The 19,173-nt window shown below is 44.2% G+C and overlaps 1 protein-coding gene across 1 annotated transcript; it reads left to right on the top strand.

The window, feature by feature from the left end:
• Nucleotides 1–2,482: 2,482 nt before the first annotated feature.
• On the top strand, nt 2,483–5,133 carry myod1 (myogenic differentiation 1). The gene is made up of 3 exons (XM_086007818.1): nt 2,483–3,319; nt 3,771–3,846; nt 4,416–5,133. The coding sequence occupies exons 1-3, from the start codon at nt 2,810–2,812 to the stop codon at nt 4,655–4,657; spliced, it is 828 nt and encodes a 275-aa protein (XP_085863944.1). The 5' UTR covers nt 2,483–2,809; the 3' UTR covers nt 4,658–5,133.
• The last annotated feature ends 14,040 nt before the right edge of the window (nt 5,134–19,173 follow it).

Below are 19,173 nucleotides of genomic sequence, written 5' to 3'. Positions count from 1 at the left end.
GGGACACTGTCCCAGTCTCAAAATCTAGCTGATATTCTCGGGTATAGTGCCATTGCCAGAATCATGGTAATAATAACAAGCATTTATATTGCGTATTTAACTTTAGAGAAACGTCATTTGCATGGGCGCAGAGAAAATTGGACGCCAAGCCGAAGGAGAGATTAGGAGTGACCAAAAACTTTGTGGAAAGGGTGAATTTGGAGGAAAGAAAGACTTGCATTTATATGGCGCCTTTCACGACCACCAGACGTCTCAAAGCCCTTTACAGTCAATGAAGTACTTTTGAAGTGTAGTCACTTGTAATGTGGGAAACGCCGCAGCCAATTTGCGCACAGCAAGCTCCCACAAACAGCAACGTGATAATGACCAGATAATCTGTTTTTGTGATGTTGGCTGAGGGCTACATATTGGCCAGGAGGGTTTTGAAGAGGAAGATGGAGTTGAAGGAATCTTGGAGAGTGGGGCAGCGGAAAGCACCACCACTGGTCGGGTGAAGAAAGAGGATGCACAGAGGGACAGAGAGTTGAAGGTGGTTACAGAGAGTGGCGACGAAATGAATGGATTAAAACACAAAGATGAACATTTAAAATGTGAGGAGTTGGACACCCAGCCAATGAAGGGGAATGGGTCGGATATGGGGAGCAGACTTTAGGATGAGCTGAAGTTGATGGAGGCAAGTGGATAGGAGAGCACTGGAGTTACCGAGTCTGGAGGTGACAGAGGGGTGGATGAGGCTTTCAATCAGTATCTCCAAGTACTGTTGCCTTGCCCGCACTCTCTAGTACTAACCAGCTGCCGGGTCCCAGGTCCGAGCACCCGTTCTTGGTTATTATCCCACATCAGTTCCCAAGTTTGGCCACTGTCCCTCCCCTAGTTTTCCGTAAAATGTTCACCTTCAAGTAAAATCCAAAAAGGTGTGAAAACCAGTAACAAGTCAGTATCGGAACAGCCCGTCACTAAAAGCAGAATTGGATTCTATGAAAAATAATAGAAACGCTCTCATTACAACTCTTCCACAGAAAGGGTAACGTTTGGTCAAACTGAGCGGTACACAAGCGCACAGGGTCCCGAGAAACACCGACACAGCTATAGATTAGGGAGGGATGGCGGGCGCAGGCAGTCAACCCTATACAGAGGAAAGGTTTTAATTTGACAACGAAATAATATTTTCATTAAAGCAGCACAATGAAAGACAAACATTTATATTTAAATAGGCCATTAAATCCTGGCTTTCGGAAAATTGGTAATCGTTATTCACACAAATTATTGTGGTTAATACATTATTGGGATTCTAAACGGCGTGTGGAAGTGTGGTTTATTGGTGAGCGGTGCTGTACTGCACAGAAGCGAGTGTGGCCAAATCAGTCATTGGGCAATTAACTCCATCTACCGGATTCCCTTGTGTTGCTGGCTGCAATGGTCATTAGGAGCGGTTTCACCCTACCACACATAAAGGAGAAGCGGCCCAGCAACTAACTACCTGTAAGGCTACACGGGGCTTTGATACTTCTGAAGTGTGTGGGGGCGGGGGGCATTGATTATCTCCCTGCTTGGACCAAAGGCACAGCTTCTAGGGGCAGTATCCTGTTTTTCAGCACCTATTGTACAAGACCCCGGGGATTTCGCTCTATCCTCACAGCAAAGCCTTCTCATTCTCTCATGTTAGCTACCTAGAATTTTTAAAAAGATGATAAAATCGTCCTGGTCCTTCACTTTTCTATATATCTGGTTATAAATCAGGTGCCAGTTTTCAAAAACATCGCCAATTCTTCAGAGAAACGGAAAATAAATGGATCCGGTCTTCACACACGTCTGCAAACTTAATGTTATAATTATAAGTTTAAATGTAATTTAATAATTTGATAACTTCATTCCGCAGGATTAAAAGACACGGGCTTTTCAAATATGGTCCCAATATTGGAGTTTAAGGCGTAGTTTCTAAACTAATGAATGTACCATTCTCTGCCTTATTGGATGTGTAGAGAACTTTAAAACAGTGAATTCACTGCAGCATGTGTAGTTATCTCGTGAAATACAGATCGGGCAATGTAACCACAAAGTAATTTTCATCTGCAATAATCGTTTCACCGTTAAGAAACGCATTACATAGAAGCTGTCCTGTTTGGTGCGTTCGTTTGAATATAATAGTTACTGTTGAAATACCTCCGATTGCCGATGAACTCCACGGCAGTTAATTTCGTTTACATCTTTAACGAAAATCATTCGAAAGATTTTTCATTCCCACATTTTAAAACCGTATTGAGCAAAAACAATCCTGGCGATGTTTAAAATACTGTTAGAAACAAAAGAAGTTAGAACTTAATCTTTCAATAATTTTTTTTTCAAAAAACAGACGCACGCAAGTGATTAACAAAGTCTTATTTAATAATGCCTCACGAAAATTGCACTTGTCATCCTTCAGGAGAGAGAAAAGGCTTTCTGTCCAATAGTCTGACACAAACCCGACTGAACCCTGAAGGGTGAAACTAACCCAGCCGGCGAGACCCTCGGCCAATCACAAGCGGGCCGGCCCCGGCCCCTGAATAACGCAGCGGTTTTACAAAGCCATCGGATTGGTTGACGGCAGAGCCTGGGCGTTGGGAGGATTGTGCTCTGCAGCCCACAGAGTTTGGAATAAATAGGGCAAAACTTTCACTGGACTGAGCACAGGTACCGAACGGTACGAGCAATACAGCCAAAGGCAACAACATAACATTTTAAAAGGAGGAAACGAGAAAGAAAGGGGGGAAAGAAAAGAACCTTAAAAAAAAGTTTATTAGGATCCAGTCGCTTGCAGATCGTCCCCACCATGGAGATAACGGACACCTCTCTCTGCTCCTTCTCGTCTGCTGATGACTTCTATGATGATCCCTGCTTCTCTACTTCAGACATCCACTTTTTCGAGGATCTAGACCCCAGGTTAGTCCACGTTGGGCTGCTCAAACCCGACCAGGTGCCGGCCGAGGACGAGCACATTCGAGCCCCCAGTGGACACCACCAAGCCGGTCGCTGCTTGCTTTGGGCTTGCAAGGCTTGCAAGAGGAAAACGACCAACGCCGACCGCAGGAAAGCGGCCACCATGAGAGAAAGGAGGCGCCTCAGCAAAGTGAACGAGGCGTTTGAAACGCTCAAGAGGTGCACGTCCACCAACCCGAACCAGAGGCTGCCCAAAGTGGAGATTCTGAGGAACGCCATCAGGTACATCGAGAGCTTGCAGGCCCTCCTGAGAGAGCAGGACGAGAACTATTTCTCGGTCATGGATCAATACAGTGTCGATTCAGATGCCTCCAGCCCCCGGTCCAATTGCTCGGATGGGATGGTAAGAAAGCTGTGATATATATAGATATTGTATACACACACACACACACAGTATCAGACAGAAAGGGTAGGAAGGCACAGAACTACACCATTTGATTGCTTTTGCATATGAACTACTGATTTCGTTCGACCAAAGAGTTTTGAAGATTATATTTACAATTATGTACTGTAGATAGACGCTATGAAAGTAAAAATGTAAAAGTTACTAAAACTCCTTGTGTTTTAAACGTAAGTGGTATAGTTTTCGATGCAAGTGTTGGGTGGCAGATTTCCAGACTGTTTTGTCTGTATTTAAGACCAAATAAATGCAAGAAGGGCTTGTCTGCGACTTAATTCCCATCTTATGTAAACGATTTGAAATCTCTCAGCTCCTGTACACACAAACACTAGTGGGCCACACGAGTTCAGGGCACTGTGACTGACCCTCGCTGGTTTTCATTTTGACTTTGCAGTTGGATTGCAGCGGCCCCACGTGCACCAGGAGACGCAGTAACTACAGCAATTCCTACTTCTCGGAAACGCCAAACGGTGAGTGAATGTTTACTGCACGGAGCAAGAGCGTAAACACAAATAAATCACACGGGCGAAGAGCGCAGCGGGATCCCATCCTGGGAAAGAACATCCCTAAAGTACACAGTGATCAATTCCAGCCAAATGTTCACCGTAGATCTTTCCAACAAACCAACGGGTATCGAGTTGTACTTCAGAATATTGAATTAGTAGAGAGAAATAAGCCAAGCTGTCACAATTTGAGACATATCTGGTAACTGGTGTGGAACGAAAACTTTAAAGAACAATCGCGACTCCTTTACGAATAATTGATTTTCAGAAAAATCTATCCCACATTTTATTGATAGCCTCCTATATGGAGCACAAATAATTGAACCTAGTGTCTTAATGAGTTGGGATATTTTTCAGAAATATTACGGTCTCTCCTTTATCGGTTGAAAAGCAGTCCGCGGTTAATTCGATTTGCTATTTATTCAATTACTTGTATATTTCTATAGCGCTTTGTCGCATCGAAAAGCTATTGAGTTACTTCCCCCCCCGAGTGCAGTTGTCATTTACTATATCATTGTAATGTTCATTATGTTTAGATTCGAGAACTGGAAAAAGTTCCGTTATTTCAAGCCTGGACTGTCTCTCCAATATCGTGGAAAGGATTTCCACAGACCGGCCGACTTGTCCGGTTATGATGGTCCCAGACGGGACTATGGGAAGTCCCTCGTCTCCCCGGGAAGGAGCCACCTTGAACGACCCCACAGCCATCATCCCATCGCCGGACAACTGCACCCGCACCGAGATTCCGAGTGACAACCCCATTTACCAGGTGTTATAACCGCCAGTCCCGTCTGAACACTGATGATAAGGACTGAACCCAGCAGAAGAGAAGACGGCACTCGTTAAGGGGGGTGGCTCATAGCCAAAGGGGCAAGTCATCCAAGAACAGACCACTACTGACAGTGCTGTGATCGAGAACCCCCAATCACTTGTACTAACATCTAACCCATCATCATATTTTTGTGTTGGCCAGAACAAAATTTGTGTTTCTTTTCTCTATTTTTCCTTCTTGAAATGCATCCCAAGAAAAAAAATCAAAAACATAATGTGGACCACTTTTTGTAAAGCTTTGTGTATACTTGTAAATAAGAGTTGCCTTTTGCCAATCCATTTAAATATTTAATGTCGCTTGTTTATAGAAATGCTTGGTTTGATGTGCCAAACTAAATTTATATATTTATATATATATTATCAGTGTGAATGCCAAGATTGTTTCAAGAAATACGAAATAAAAAAGGTATTTATAAAAAAAAAGTTTCCCCTTTTCTGCACTGATTCGAACACTCCTGTCGGCCACTTGTTACAGTAGAAAGGGGCTCAGGAACTTAGCTGTGAGCTTTGTTTCATTAGTATAGAAAGGGGTCAAATCGCTGGCAGAGATTTTACCCAGGGGGAGAGCTGTCAGCTTGGCCCACTGGCATCACTGTGCCTCGGAGTGAGAGCGTTGTGGGCTCGACCCCCCACTTCAAGGGACCAGAGCACATAATCTCGGCTGAGACTCCAGTGCAGTACTGAGGGGGGTGCTGCACTGTCGGAGGCGCCGTCTGATATTATAAACCTCTGCCTGTTTTAAGTGGATAAACGATCCCATGGAATTCTCCAACACATTGCCAAAAACACATCCTTTCTCTCATTTGTCCACAACATTGCATTTCAAAAACAATTCATTGGCTGTGACGTCCTGTGGACGTGCGAGAAGCCATAAATGAAAATGATTTCTATTCTTGCAAGTGGCAGTGGCCATTGATCTCGATTTAAAATGAAAAAGGCAGCGGCCACTCTGATCGACAGGGAAACAGAACAAATCAAAGTAAAAAAAGGACTTATGTCCAATTTTCCTATTGCTAAAACACTCAAATTCAAAATATAATAAACACTAGGGAATATATTACCAGGTGCTACTTTGATTGCTTTCCTACACGTTGCATAATAAAGCTTACCTTATATCATATACCAGTCACAATCAGTCGGAAATGTAAATGGAAGCCTTCAGTCTAAAATCTCCATTCCCACACCTAAAAAACCAACTCCAGGGACCCGGATTAGCAGCAGGAATTCATCAAGTCCAAGGCCGTTGAAATGCCCTTTTCAAAGAAGAATGGACGGAGTGGTGAAATGTGATCCTCAAAACATTGCTAAAGATCCCAACATAATGGAATTTGATTATTGGTCACTCTAAACCACGGGCCTCCATTATGTTCAACTTATTTCATCCCAATCAGTATTGCACAAACCAGGGGCCCGAACAAGACAAGTGTCAGTAAACCTTATTCAGAGGAAAGGCAACATATTATTGGGCAAAATAGGGAGGACAAAGTGTGTGTGTGTGTGTGCTTTGGCCAAATTAAACTGTAGTCTGAAATTTAGACCCGCAGATAAAGTCCGGCGTGTGAAGGAATATTTCGGAAGGAATGAGAATTGCATGTGGTTTGACTCACACTTGAACATGTACCGACCTTGAATGTCTTGCCAAATAACCTAACCATTGGTTAAATTATGCGGTTCAGTGATGGCCGCAAAAGGTCGCACACTGCTGTCCATCTCCACACCGCCGCAGGGAATATTACCGCGTTCAACACCGAGGATTAGGATTCTTCACTCGAACAAATACACAAGCGATCCCAAGTAACGGATTTGCTGCTGGTTTAAGAAGTAGTTCTTGTAAAGAGGTCTTTCATTGTTGGTGTGTGTAGGGGGATGGACTCGCGGGGACAGGGTCAAATTGGCGCGGTCTGCTGGTGAATTGTGTGTGTGTCTTATTTTTATTTTAGCAAAAGTGAACAGCTTTAAAATCTCATATAGCGCAGGCTGTAGGCCTTTTGTAAATGAGATTAGCACAGACCAGCAGAAATACCCAGGGAGATCAAACCTCAGCACAAGTGGATGGTCAATCTTTACCCCAAGTTTTATTCCGCGTTATTTTCACGTTAAATGCATACTTCAAATATTTCTTCGAAACATATCGCATTTTCCTGATTTTGTACAAACTTTTCCCTTTGTAAAATACGGCAGTCGTTTCCCAGGTAGGGTGGCACAGTATTCATTTTGAAATATTACATACCAAGAATCAGGCCTCAATAATTTATTAATATTGGAAGAGATAAGTTGCCTTCTACTACATCTGGTTGGAAGGTTTATTCCAACAGATCCTTCACACTGATATTACATCCACACTCAAATTCTTTCCCAATCTCCTCCCTTCTTACTGGGGCAGGTTCCAGTAGCCAACCACTTCTACAACGCTCAAGGAGCCATTCTTCACGTGGGATGCTAAACAGAGTATTCGGCTACATAGAATATACAGCACAGAAACAGGCCATTCGGCCCGACCTCTCCATGCTGGGGTTTATGCTCCACTCGAGCCTGCTCGCTACGAAGGCCAACATACCATTTGCCTTCTTAACCGCCTGCTGCACCTGCATGCTTACCTTCAGTGACTGGTGCACAAGGACGCCCCGGTCTCATTGCACTTCCCCTTCTCCCAATCTATTGCCATTCAGATAATAATCTGCCTTCCTTTATTCCCTTCTCCCTCATATGCTTATCCAGCCTCCCCTTAAATGCATCTATACTATTCGCCACTCCCTGTGGTAGCGAGTTCCACATTCTCCCCACTCTCTGGGTAAAGAAGTTTCTTCTGAATTACCTATTTGATTTCTTGGTGACTATCTTATATTGATGGCCTCCAGTATTGCTCTTTCCCACAAGTGGAAACATTCTCTCTGTATCCACTCTATCAAAACCTTTCATAGAAACATAGAAACATAGAAGATAGGAGCAGGAGTAGGCCATTCAGCCCCTCGAGCCTGCTCCACCATTCAATGAGATCACGGCTGATCATCCAAATTCAGTACACTGTTCCTGCCTTCTCTCCATATCCCTTGATCCCTTTAGCCTTAAGAAATATATTTAACTCCTTCTTGAATATATTTAATGAATTGGCCTCTACTGCCTTCTTTGGTAGAGAATTCCACACATTCACCACTCTCTGGGTGAAGAAATTCCTCCTCATCTCTGTCCTAAATGGCTTACCCCTTATCCTTAGACTGTGACCCCTGGTTCTGGACTCCCTGACCATCGGGAACATCCTTCCTGCATCTAGTCTGTCTAGTTCTGTTAGAATTTTATAAGTTTCAATGAGATCCCCTCTCATTCTTCTAAACTCCAGCGAGTACAAGCCCAATCGACCCAGTCTCTCCTCATACGTCATTCCTGCCATCCCAGGTATCAGCCTGGTGAATCTTCACTGCACTCCTTTCCATGGCAAGAACATCCTTCCTCAGATAAGGCAACCAAAACTGCACACAATACTCAAGATGTGGTCTCACCAAGGCCCTGTACAACTGCAGCAAGTCATCCTTGTTCCTGTACTCAAACCCTCTCGCTACGAAGGCCAACATACCATTTGCCTTCTTAGCCGCCTGCTGCACCTGCATGCTTACCTTCAGTGACTGGTGCACAAGGACGCCCCGGTCTCATTGCACTTCCCCTTCTCCCAATCTATTGCCATTCAGATAATAATCTGCCTTCCTGTTTTTGACACCAAAGTGGATAACCTCGCATTTATCCACGTTATATTGCATCTGCCATGCTTCTGCCCAATCACCCAACCTGCCCAAATCATACTGAAGTTTCTCGGCATCGTCCTCACAGTACACACGCCCACCCAGCTTTGTGTCGTCTGCAAACTTGGAGATATTACATCTAGTTCCCTCGTCCAGATCATTAATATATATTGTGAATAGCTGGGGTCCTAGCACCGATCCCTGCGGTACCCCACTAGTCACTGCCTGCCACTCGGAAAAAGAGCCGTTTATTCCAACTCTTTGCTTTCTGTCTGCCAACCAGTTCTCTATCCAAGTCAATACCTTGCCCCCAATCCCATGTGCCTTAACTTTACACGCTAATCTCTTATGTGGGACCTTATCGAAAGCCCAATTTAAAGACCTGTATTAGGTCACCCCTCAGCCTTCTCTTTTCAGGAGAAAAGAGACTAATCCTGTTCATCCTTTCCTGATAGGTATAACCTAGCAATTCTGGTATCATCTTCATAAATCTATTTTGCACCCTCTCCAGTGCCTCTATAATCCTTTTTATAATATAGCGACCAGAACTGTTCACAGTACTCCAGCTTTTCAGCTGTAGAGTTCTACAATTCTTACACATTCAATGAAATGCGTGAAGACTGCTCAGGTTCTCATCAGATACCCATATATGCTCACTTTTCACCTGGAGACCCAACACCGTGGACCCTGGCTATTTGCTCTCCTCCCCAGCACAGCAACAGTTACCTTAGTTAAGGTCAGATAGTTCAATAGAGACCAGGAATTGAATCTACATTCATAGGGTGAAATTCCACAGCTTCCGCCATCATCCGCCATAACTTTGGTGAAAGGTTGAGGGAAACCCTGCATAAACGGCAGAAATGGCTTTTTCTGCTGTTCCTGCAGGTTTTCTGCCAGACAATCAGGAAAAGTCCAAGTAATCTCACCTCTATGCTGTATATCTTACTACCAGACCAGGCAGTGCCTTTACTCAAGTGGGCCACCAGGGGGGTGCTCACACTATTCACCCACATTTTTGATCAGGACCTGACACCATAGTATATATTTTCTCTTAAATCTATTGCAAAATATAGAATGACATGCTTTCAATCACCTGATTTTATTTTGCAGATAGAATGTCACTAGGGATGCTTATCTTATGATCTCACTGTGCAGCACTGTTTACTAACACATTGGTACCAATTTTGTTTAAAATGTTCAGAAGATTGAAAATAATTCTTATAGTCGCCAAAGTTTGATTTAATTAAATAAAAAGAGCTCAAGAACATTCTACACCTAACCAAGAGGAATAGACATTTAACTATATACAATGCATCATATTGTAATTTTACAGCAAAATAATAACAGGTATCTTAACATTTTTTTTAAAAAGTGATTGGGCAGAGGGTTATATATTTGCAATACAACTCAATTTCTAATGCAGTTTCATGTAAATAATAAGAACATAAGAAATAGGAGCAGGAGTAGGCCAATCGGCCCCTTGAGCCTGCTCCGCCATTCAATAAGATCATGGCTGATCGCCGCATCTTTGATCAGCACCTGGCACCGTGGTATATATTCTCTCTGTGAATCTATTGCAAAATATAGAATGGCATGCTTTCTATCAGATGATTTTATTTTGCAGATAGAATATCACACAGACTGATAATCACACGGGGTGACTATCTTCCAATGATCTCACTGTGCAGCACGGCTTACTGTCAGCTTATTATGTGAATTAAAACCTGTGCTAAAAAATAATAACTGAAAAAATACCATAATGGATCACATTTTGTTGGCACTTAGTTTATTAAATATGCCTTACAAGCAAGACAATCACTTAGCATTAGAACATTAATATAGAGAGGTCTAGAGCTCCATAGGCCTCTCCAACTTTTCAGTAATTCGATTGCCTACATTATAGCGACTGTACTGCTAACATTCTTATCCCCCCACCCTCCATCATTACATCTGAAGCCTCAGTCTATTTCCCCAGGGTTCTCCGATGCCTTCCTCTCAGTTTCTGCTGTCCGATAAGCTGCACTGTTTCAAACACCCACAACATATGCTTCCCAGGAAGTACTGAAGCACAAGCAACACACAAAAAAACCTACCTTACTCTTGTTCAATGTCAACTGGTTTCCTTTTCACATCAATGAGAATTGATAGTATAACTAAAGAAAAAATGCATTCATTGAATATAGGTAATCTTACCCTCCTTCGGTTTTGTACCAACTGCAGAGTAAAGACAACTAGTGCATAGCAAACTTTAGAAGGCTCCCAGGCAATACTTTTTACATTTTCAAACATTATCATACAGTAATTGTCCTGTCAGCCCTTTATTTAACATTAAAGACCTAACAAGCATTTACATTCTAGGGAGCAGGTCTCTGCACATTCCCTGATTAGAAAGTCATTGCAGAGCTTACACTGTAATTCTAAACAGGTACCAATCTAAAACTGGTATCTGCATTATAAGTACAACCCCCAAAAAAACCCACAATATATTATTCCCTTTAATGGACAGTGAAATGCGTAATTCCTTTGATCACTGCAGTATAGTCGCAAAACCCTGCCAAATTTTACTGTGGAATAGCAGAAACTCAAAGGCCATGGAAACCATCTAACATTGAACAAATTTCATTAAGACGCCTACCTTCAAATAACATCTCCATCAAATAAAATGGAACCATTCCCCATACACCTGCATACATTTTATGGAACATAGGCTGAAGTCAAAGTCAAACTTGGAGACTATTATCTGAACCCCTCAATGTGCCACTACCCTCCAGCTTTTGTGCTATTTATTATATAAAAGACAGATATGCTTCCACGATCGATCAGTTAGGCTACCCAGTCAGCAACTGAGCCATACAGACTAAGAAGGTCCATAGAATCATAGGCATATATGGCACAGAAGGAGGCCATGTGGTCTATCGTGTCTGTGCCGGTCGAAAAACAGCTCTCCAGCCGAATCCCACTTCCCAGCTCTTGGTCATTAGCCCTGTAGGTTACGGCACTTCAAGGGCATATCCAAGTACTTTTTAAATGTAATGAGAGTTTTAGCCTCCACCACCCTTTCAGGCAGTGAGTTCCAGACCCCCACCACCCTCTGGGTGAAACAAGTTCTCCTCAACTCCCCTCTAATCCTTCTACCAATTACTTTAAATCTATGCACCCCGGTTATGCCCCCTGGTTATTGACCTATCTGCTAAGGGAAATAGGTCCTTTCTAACCACTCTATCTAGGCCCCTCATAATTTTATATTATGTTTCATCCTTGGTCTAAGCTGATCCCAGCCAGAGTGAGAGTAGGTGTTCTATAATTGGCTTCAGCATCTGGATTAAGGAGAGGGTGGGGGGAAAGCCAGGGATCCTCCTCCTGCTCACTATCCAATGACCCCGTCTGGATTTTTACCCATATGGGCAAGGTACCAGAGGGCAACCAACACCTGCCTTCAGGAATAGAAGAGGAGAAATAATTAGTTTATAAAGGAGATTGGGGCTCTGCTGCTGTAGGGTTTCATTCTCTCTCATTATGTGCAATTTACTCCTGTAAACAGCATAGAAGTAGTGACAAATTCATATCTGTGCAGCCCAAAATGGGGGTGATTAGTTGTACTTACATCATGCAACTACATTATGTAGAAGGAAAAGCATTTAAAGATGCGAGTCAAGGAATACCTATAGGGAAAGTTTACCCTGCTGTATTATGGGCTTTCATGGTAAGCATTCATAGTGCAGTCAGAAATCGTGAAGGGGAACAAAATATGTGCCATGCAGCCTTAGTACACCGTATTAATATAAAGTAATGGTGGGTCATCCAGCTGGTGAGGTAATTCAACTTTTTACAATATTGCAGCCAGTGCTCTGGCTGTTGCTTTGAGCATTCACACTGGTAGCCAGCTCATCCGTTACATTCCTTGGAGCTCAGTGCACTAGTTGCCAGTCCTGAAGAGGGCCCCGTTCCTCTGGCGAACCTCTGCCAATATTATTTTGATAACCCCTTTCAAAATGAAAGATTGCTAGAAATCTCAATTATGCACCAAATGTTCTTTTGGGTTCAGCATCATCAGTCACTTCTGATATGGAATTTGCATTCCCCATGACTGGAGAGTACCTTTACCACCTAATGTCAGGGTGCATGATAACGTGACCCCTCATTTTGTGTAATAACAACAGAAAATGCTGGAAAAACTCAGCAGGCCAGGCAACATCTGTGGAGAGAGAAATAGAGTTAACGTTTCAGGTCGAAACCCTTTGTCAAGACAAAGAGTTTTGACCTGAAACCTTGACTCTATTTCTCTCTCCACAGATGTTGCCTGGCCTGCTAAGTTTTTCCAGCATTTTCTGTTGTTATTTCGGATTTCCAGCATCTGCAGTATTTTGCTAGCGCCCTCATTTTGTACATTGGGTTCTGTGATCTTGTATGTAGCGTTAGGTATGATTCTCTTGTCTGTAATCAAATGTCATGATAAGTACTCTAGTGAAACAAGGCCAATTGAAAACCAACAAATGGGTTTATTTTACAAGATGTACATGAATGAACAGAGCACAGTCTTCCAGTGTAATACAATCTATTTTATATCATTCCTTGTAACATGGAAAATAACAAAACTCAAATGTTTTCAAGGGGAGACTGGATAGGCACTTGAGGGAAATAAACTTGCGGGGCTACGGGGATAGAGCGGGGGAATGGGACTGACTGGATTGCTCTACAGAGAGCCGGCACGGACTCGATGGGACGAATGGCCTCCTTCTGTGCAGTTATGACTCTATGGGAAGGATTTTCATTGGGCCGTGGAAGCAGGATTGGAGGCATGTGGGGGGTTAAAATCTCGAAATCGGGGGGGGCACAAACCCATCCCACCCCCAACCCGCCTCCATGCCAGCTGGGACCCGCCTCCCTGAGGTGCGAAGGGGATTAGTGCCAATTAACTGCCTGTTAACAGATAGCTAACAGGCAGTTTTTAGCCTAATCCCTATTTTTATTGCTGAAGTGTGGGATTCCCGATGGCTCCAAACCACGCCAAGTTAGCGAGGTGGACCGTCAGGCTGAATGGCTTGGGGGGTTCGAGATGTCCAGTGTTCAGGTGAGTGATGGGTGCATGAGTGCAGAGGTAAGTGTGTTTGGTGTGTGTAAAGTGTTTAAATAAGTTTTAATTACCTTTACTTACCTTTACAGCCTTCCTTCCTTCAGGTCTCGGGAGTCCCTCATCTCACTGGCACAGAAAGCAGAATGGCCGTGAGCTGTCAAAAGTTGCAGCATTCAGCTTTCTGTTCCGGAGAGATCTCTAAATCAGCCTGAGAGGAAGGAATTAACTTAGTGTACAGATTGTCAGTGTTTGACAGCTTCAAAGAGCTGTCAAACGCTGATATTTCATCTGTCAAAAGCTCTTGACAGATGAAATGTCAATCTGTGACGTCACCTGTTGCCGGGTGGCCCTTAATTGGCCTGCTGAGCCCGCTGGGTGGGCTCAACAAGGTCAATCAAGTGAAAATCACGTGGGTTGGCTAGAACTCGATGGAGGCGGGACTACAACCCTGAAAGTTGTAGTCCCGCCTCCTACACGCCTCCAGTATCAAAATCCAGCCCTATGACTCTATGACTTAATGGACTAAACTCACTTTACAGGGTGGCAATCCTTGAAACTAGCCAGCACTAACTTTTCCGATTCTAAGCCACATATATTCATGCCACGACTTAGCCTGCCTCTGGCTGGAGAGAAAATGAAACTCACCACCTCAAGCTCAAAACTAGCTGAAGACCAACTCTCCAAACGGAAAGAGAGAAAGAGAAAAACGTTTAATCTGTGGCCCTCTCCAGCTCTGTGTTAAGGATTGGTTTATTGAAACACCAATCAAAACTGCCACCTTGAATGAGGAAACTCCCTTATTTAATTACGCCTCCATATTGCCTCAGACATGCAGAACAAACCCAAGTCTTGCATTTTTATTTTCAGCCTGGTGTACTTGATGTGTCACTTCACTTGGTAACAGATTAAAAAAGGTGGACCAGCGCTGTGCCTTCCTTCTTCCCCTCGCTCACCACACAATGGCATGGGTCTCCAACTGGGCAGGAGTCAGGTGTGTAATTAGCAGGAACATGTTGGTGACTGACCCTGGCAGAATCTTGGGGGTCTAACTAATTTACACCAGGCAGCAAGCTCCGATATTTTAAATGCCCCCAATATCTTTGGCTCCACTAACCTGTCTGATATCTTTGAGTAAATCAAATGTTTCTAATCTCTATTTTAGGATTACTTTTTACTGGTTTAAAACTTACATCTTCTGCTTCTACTGAACAAAAACTTGCATTTATATAGCACCTTTAATGTAGAAAAATGCCCCAAGGCGCTTCACAGGAGCGTTATCAAACAAAATGTGACACTGAGTGAGATAAGGAGCTTGGTCAAAGAGGTAGGTTTTATGGAGCGTCTTAAAGGAGGAGAGAGGGGTAGAGAGGTTTAGGGAGGAAATTCCAGAGCTTAGGACTTAGGCAACTGATGGCATGGCCGCCACTGCTGGGGCAATGAAAATCAGGGATGTGCAAGAGGCCAGAATTGGAGGAGCGCAGAGATCCCGGAGGGTTGTAGGGCTGGAGGAGGCTACAGAGATAGGGTGGTGTGAGGCAATGGAAGGATTTGAAAACAAGGATGAGAATGTTCAAATTGACATGTTACTTTGAAGCTATATTCCAAGTTCACCTTAACTTCTGCTCAGACAAGGAGGAATGCGCTGGACACCTACAGATGCTGAAAGACGCCCTCGTAAGAACGGGATATGACGCTCGACTCGTCGATCGACAGTTCTGATGGGCCACAGTGAAAAATCGCATAGACCTCCTCAGAAGACAAACACGGGACACAACCAACAGAGTACCCTTCGTCGTCCAGTACTTTCCCGGAGTGGAGAAACTACGCCATGTTCTTCGCAGCCTTCAACATGTCATCGATGACGACGAACACCTCGCTAAAGCCATCCCCACGCCTCCACTACTCGCCTTCAAACAGCCGCCTAACCTCAAACAGAACATCATTCGCAGCAAATTACCCAGCTTTCAGGAGAACAGCGACCACGACACCACACAACCCAGCCACAGCAACCTCTGCAAGACATGCCAGATCATCAACACAGATACCATCATCACACGTGAGGACACCACCCACCAGGTACATGGTACATACTCATGTGACTCGGCCAATGTTGTCTACCTCATATGTTGCAGGAAAGGATGCCCTGGAGCATGGTACATCGGCGAGACCATGCAGACACTGCGACAACGGATGAATGGACACCGCGCAACAATCACCAGGCAGGAGTGTTCCCTCACAGTCGGGGAACACTTCAGCAGTCAAGGACATTCAGCCTCCGATCTTCGGGTAAGCATTCTCCAAGGCGGCCTTTGAGACACACGACAATGCAAAATCGTCGAGCAGAAACTGATAGCCAAGTTCCGCACCCATGAGGATGGCCTCAACCGGGATCTTGGGTTCATGTCACGCTACATGTAACCCTACCTGACGTAGGGTCATCCAGACTCGAGTCGTCGTTGGCTTGTTCTCTCCACACTGATGCGGCCGGACCTGCTGTGATTTCCAGCAAAAAAAAAATTTTGTCTGTTTTTTTGTTTTTCATACAGACCCCAGCATCTGCAACATTTGACCCCTTGTGACCCCACCTCATTGTTCTTTGATGTAATGTTTTCCTGACTGACCTGTTTGGACACCATTTACACCTTTGATTGCTGTGATTATCTCTCTGCCGAGGTGTGATAAATGGCAGTTAGAAATGTTGTATCCGTGTGTTAATAGAGACACTGAAGGCAGGAGTTGGTTTCACAGGTGTTTACTGAACAAAGTCTGGAGGTGAACTAACTGATACAACACAATATACAGGCTTATATAGCCCGAGTGGCCATTACCGGCATTACAGTACACAGGGGGCTCTTAAAGGCACATATACTACAATTCCTCCCCTTTTAGCCAACCAGTACATAATATTTTAAGTAATCATTAATTACATGTTACAAGAACAATAATCTACACATTGCTGCAGTTAATCAATTTTAAGTCAGTCTCTCTGGAGGCTTCCTGACTCAGTCCGGATAATGCCTCGGTGGTGTAGTAGTTTCTGGTGGTGTAGTAGGTTCTTTTGGCAAGGCTGATTTGGCTTGAATGCCAGTGTCGGGTTCATCTGGTTCCAGTATCACCGGATCGGAGGTAGCTACTATGGGTATCTCTACTTCATCATTAGGCATATAGAGTTGTGGTGTAGGTTGTCCCTTTTCGGATGACTCTATGATCTGGTCAGCATGGCGCCTTATTATGCTTTCTCCAATGTCCACGGTATACATCAGCGGTCCTAGTCGTGTGCAAATAGTTCCAGGCTGCCATTTCTCGGTACGGTAGTCCCGGGCCAAAACTTGTTGACCTATCTGGAAGGTTCTAGTTGGCCTTTCATTCATGCCTTGAAATTGCCGGTTCTCCACATCCCTTCTGATGTTTGGCTTGATCAAATCCAGCCGGCATCTTAGGCTTCTATTGAAGAACATCATGGCGGGAGTTTGGTTTGTAACCATATGTGTTGCATTCCTGTATACAAACAAGAAGTTATCTACCTTATGCTGAAGTTTTATGTCTTCATTACCCATGGCCATTATGGCCTTCTTGAAGGTCTGGACAAACCTTTCAGCCAATCCATTGGTGGCGGGATGGTATGGGGCGGACGTGTAGTGCTTAACCCCATTGTTCTTTAAGAACTTCCTGAATTCTTCGGACACAAATTGCGGTCCATTATCAGAACAGAGCTGTTCAGGCAGCCCATTCCTGGCAAATATGGTCCTTAATACTGTGATGGTTTTTTCCGTGGTGGTGGAGGACATCTTTATTACCTCCGGCCACTTGGAGTGTGCATCAACCGCGATTAAGAACATTGAGTCCATAAATGGACCAGCAAAGTCGATGTGTACCCTTTGCCATGGAGATGAGGGCCACTCCCATGGATGTAGAGGGGCTTGTGGTGGGGCATTTTGGACCTTCTGGCATCCTAGGCAGCTCTTGGTCATTTCTTCGATGTCTCCATCGATACCTGGCCACCATACAAACGCCCTGGCTAGGTTCTTCATTTTCACTCCACCCAGATGCCCCTCGTGAAGCTCCTTTAGCACTTTATCCTAGAGTTTGGGTGGAATCACCACTCTGGATCCACACATCAAGGTTCCTCGGCACACTGACAGTTGTTCTCTTCTTTGCGAGAATGCTGGCAACAGTGGTTCGCCATGTGCTGGCCATCCCTTCACTGTTAAATCATAGACTCGTGAGAGAGTCGGGTCATTTCTCATTTCCCTTTCAATGGCAGAATTTGTTACTGGTAGACATTCAACTATGGTAGAGTGGAACATCTCCACTGGGTCTACTGTAGGTGCCTCTTCTACCGTTGGCAACGGTAGGCGTGATAAACCGTCAGCATTCCCATGCTGTTTTGATCCTTTGTATTCTATGTCATATTGGTGTGCCCCTAGAAAAAGGGACCACCTCTGTAGCTTTTGCGCTGTCATAATGGGAACACCCTTTTTAGGGTTGAATATGGAGATGAGGGGTTGATGGTCAGTCAACAAGGTAAATTTTTGTCCGTGTAGGTAATGGTTGAATTTCTTCACTCCCCATACCAGGCTGAGTGCTTCCCTGTCGATTTGGGTATAGTTACGCTCAGCTGAGTTCAATGAGCGTGACGCAAAAGCTATCGGCCGTCCCGAGCCATCAGGGAATCTATGCGATAATACCGCTCCTACGCCGTAAGGGGATGCATCGCACGCCAGTCTGATTGGCAGTGATGGGTTGTAATGAGCCAAAACTTCCTTGGACGTGATTAAGTCTTTGCATTTATGGAAGGCACGTTTACAGTCTTCGCTCCATTTCCAAATTACTCCTGTTTGTAGCAGTTCATTAAGAGGGTGCAGAAGAGTTGATAAGTTCGGTAAAAATTTATGATAGTAATTTATCAATCCCAGGAACGACCTTAATTGTGAAACATTTTCAGGTGCTGGGGCTTTTATGACCGCTTCAATTTTTTCAGGTGACTTATGCAACCCTTCCTTAGTAATTATGTGGCCACAATATGATATTTGTTTCTGGAAAAATTCGCACTGGGGGCGATTTGCTCGTAGGCCCCGTTCTCTCAGCCTAGTGAGCACCTGCTCCAAATTGGCAAGGTGCTCGTTGTCGTTTTCTCCTGTTACAAGGATGTCGTCTAGGTAGCATTGAGTCCCCGGAATCCCTTGGAGGACTTGCTCCATAGCTCTTTGCCAGATAGCTGGAGCTGATGCTACTCCGAAAACCAGTCGATTGTACTGGTACAGGCCTTTGTGTGTATTTATCATGAGATACATTTTAGAGGCCTCTTCAACCTCCATCTGTAGATATGCCTGTGCCAAGTCAATTTTGGTGAAATGTTTCCCTCCGGATAGTGAGGCGAAAATATCTTCTATCCTCGGAAGAGGATACTGTACCGTGTGAAGGACCGGGTTTACAGTCACCTTGAAGTCTCCACAGATGCAAATTTTTCTCTGTTCTTCAGATGTATCATTATTCAACATTTTCTTCATGACCGGGACGATGGGTGTTGCCCACTTGCTCCAATCTATCTTGGATAATACGCCTGCCTTTTCCAAATTCTCCAGCTCTGCCTTGACTGCTGGACGAATTGCGTATGGCATCGGCCTTGCCTTAAAAAACTTGGGAATTGCCGCA

The sequence above is a fragment of the Somniosus microcephalus genome, chromosome 15 (genome assembly GCF_052327205.1).
Source record: "Somniosus microcephalus isolate GS21.2 chromosome 15, FLI_Smic_1.0, whole genome shotgun sequence".
Lineage (NCBI taxonomy): Eukaryota > Metazoa > Chordata > Chondrichthyes > Squaliformes > Somniosidae > Somniosus > Somniosus microcephalus.
Note: the sequence above shows the minus strand (reverse complement) of the source record. Positions and strands in the feature narration are given on the sequence as shown.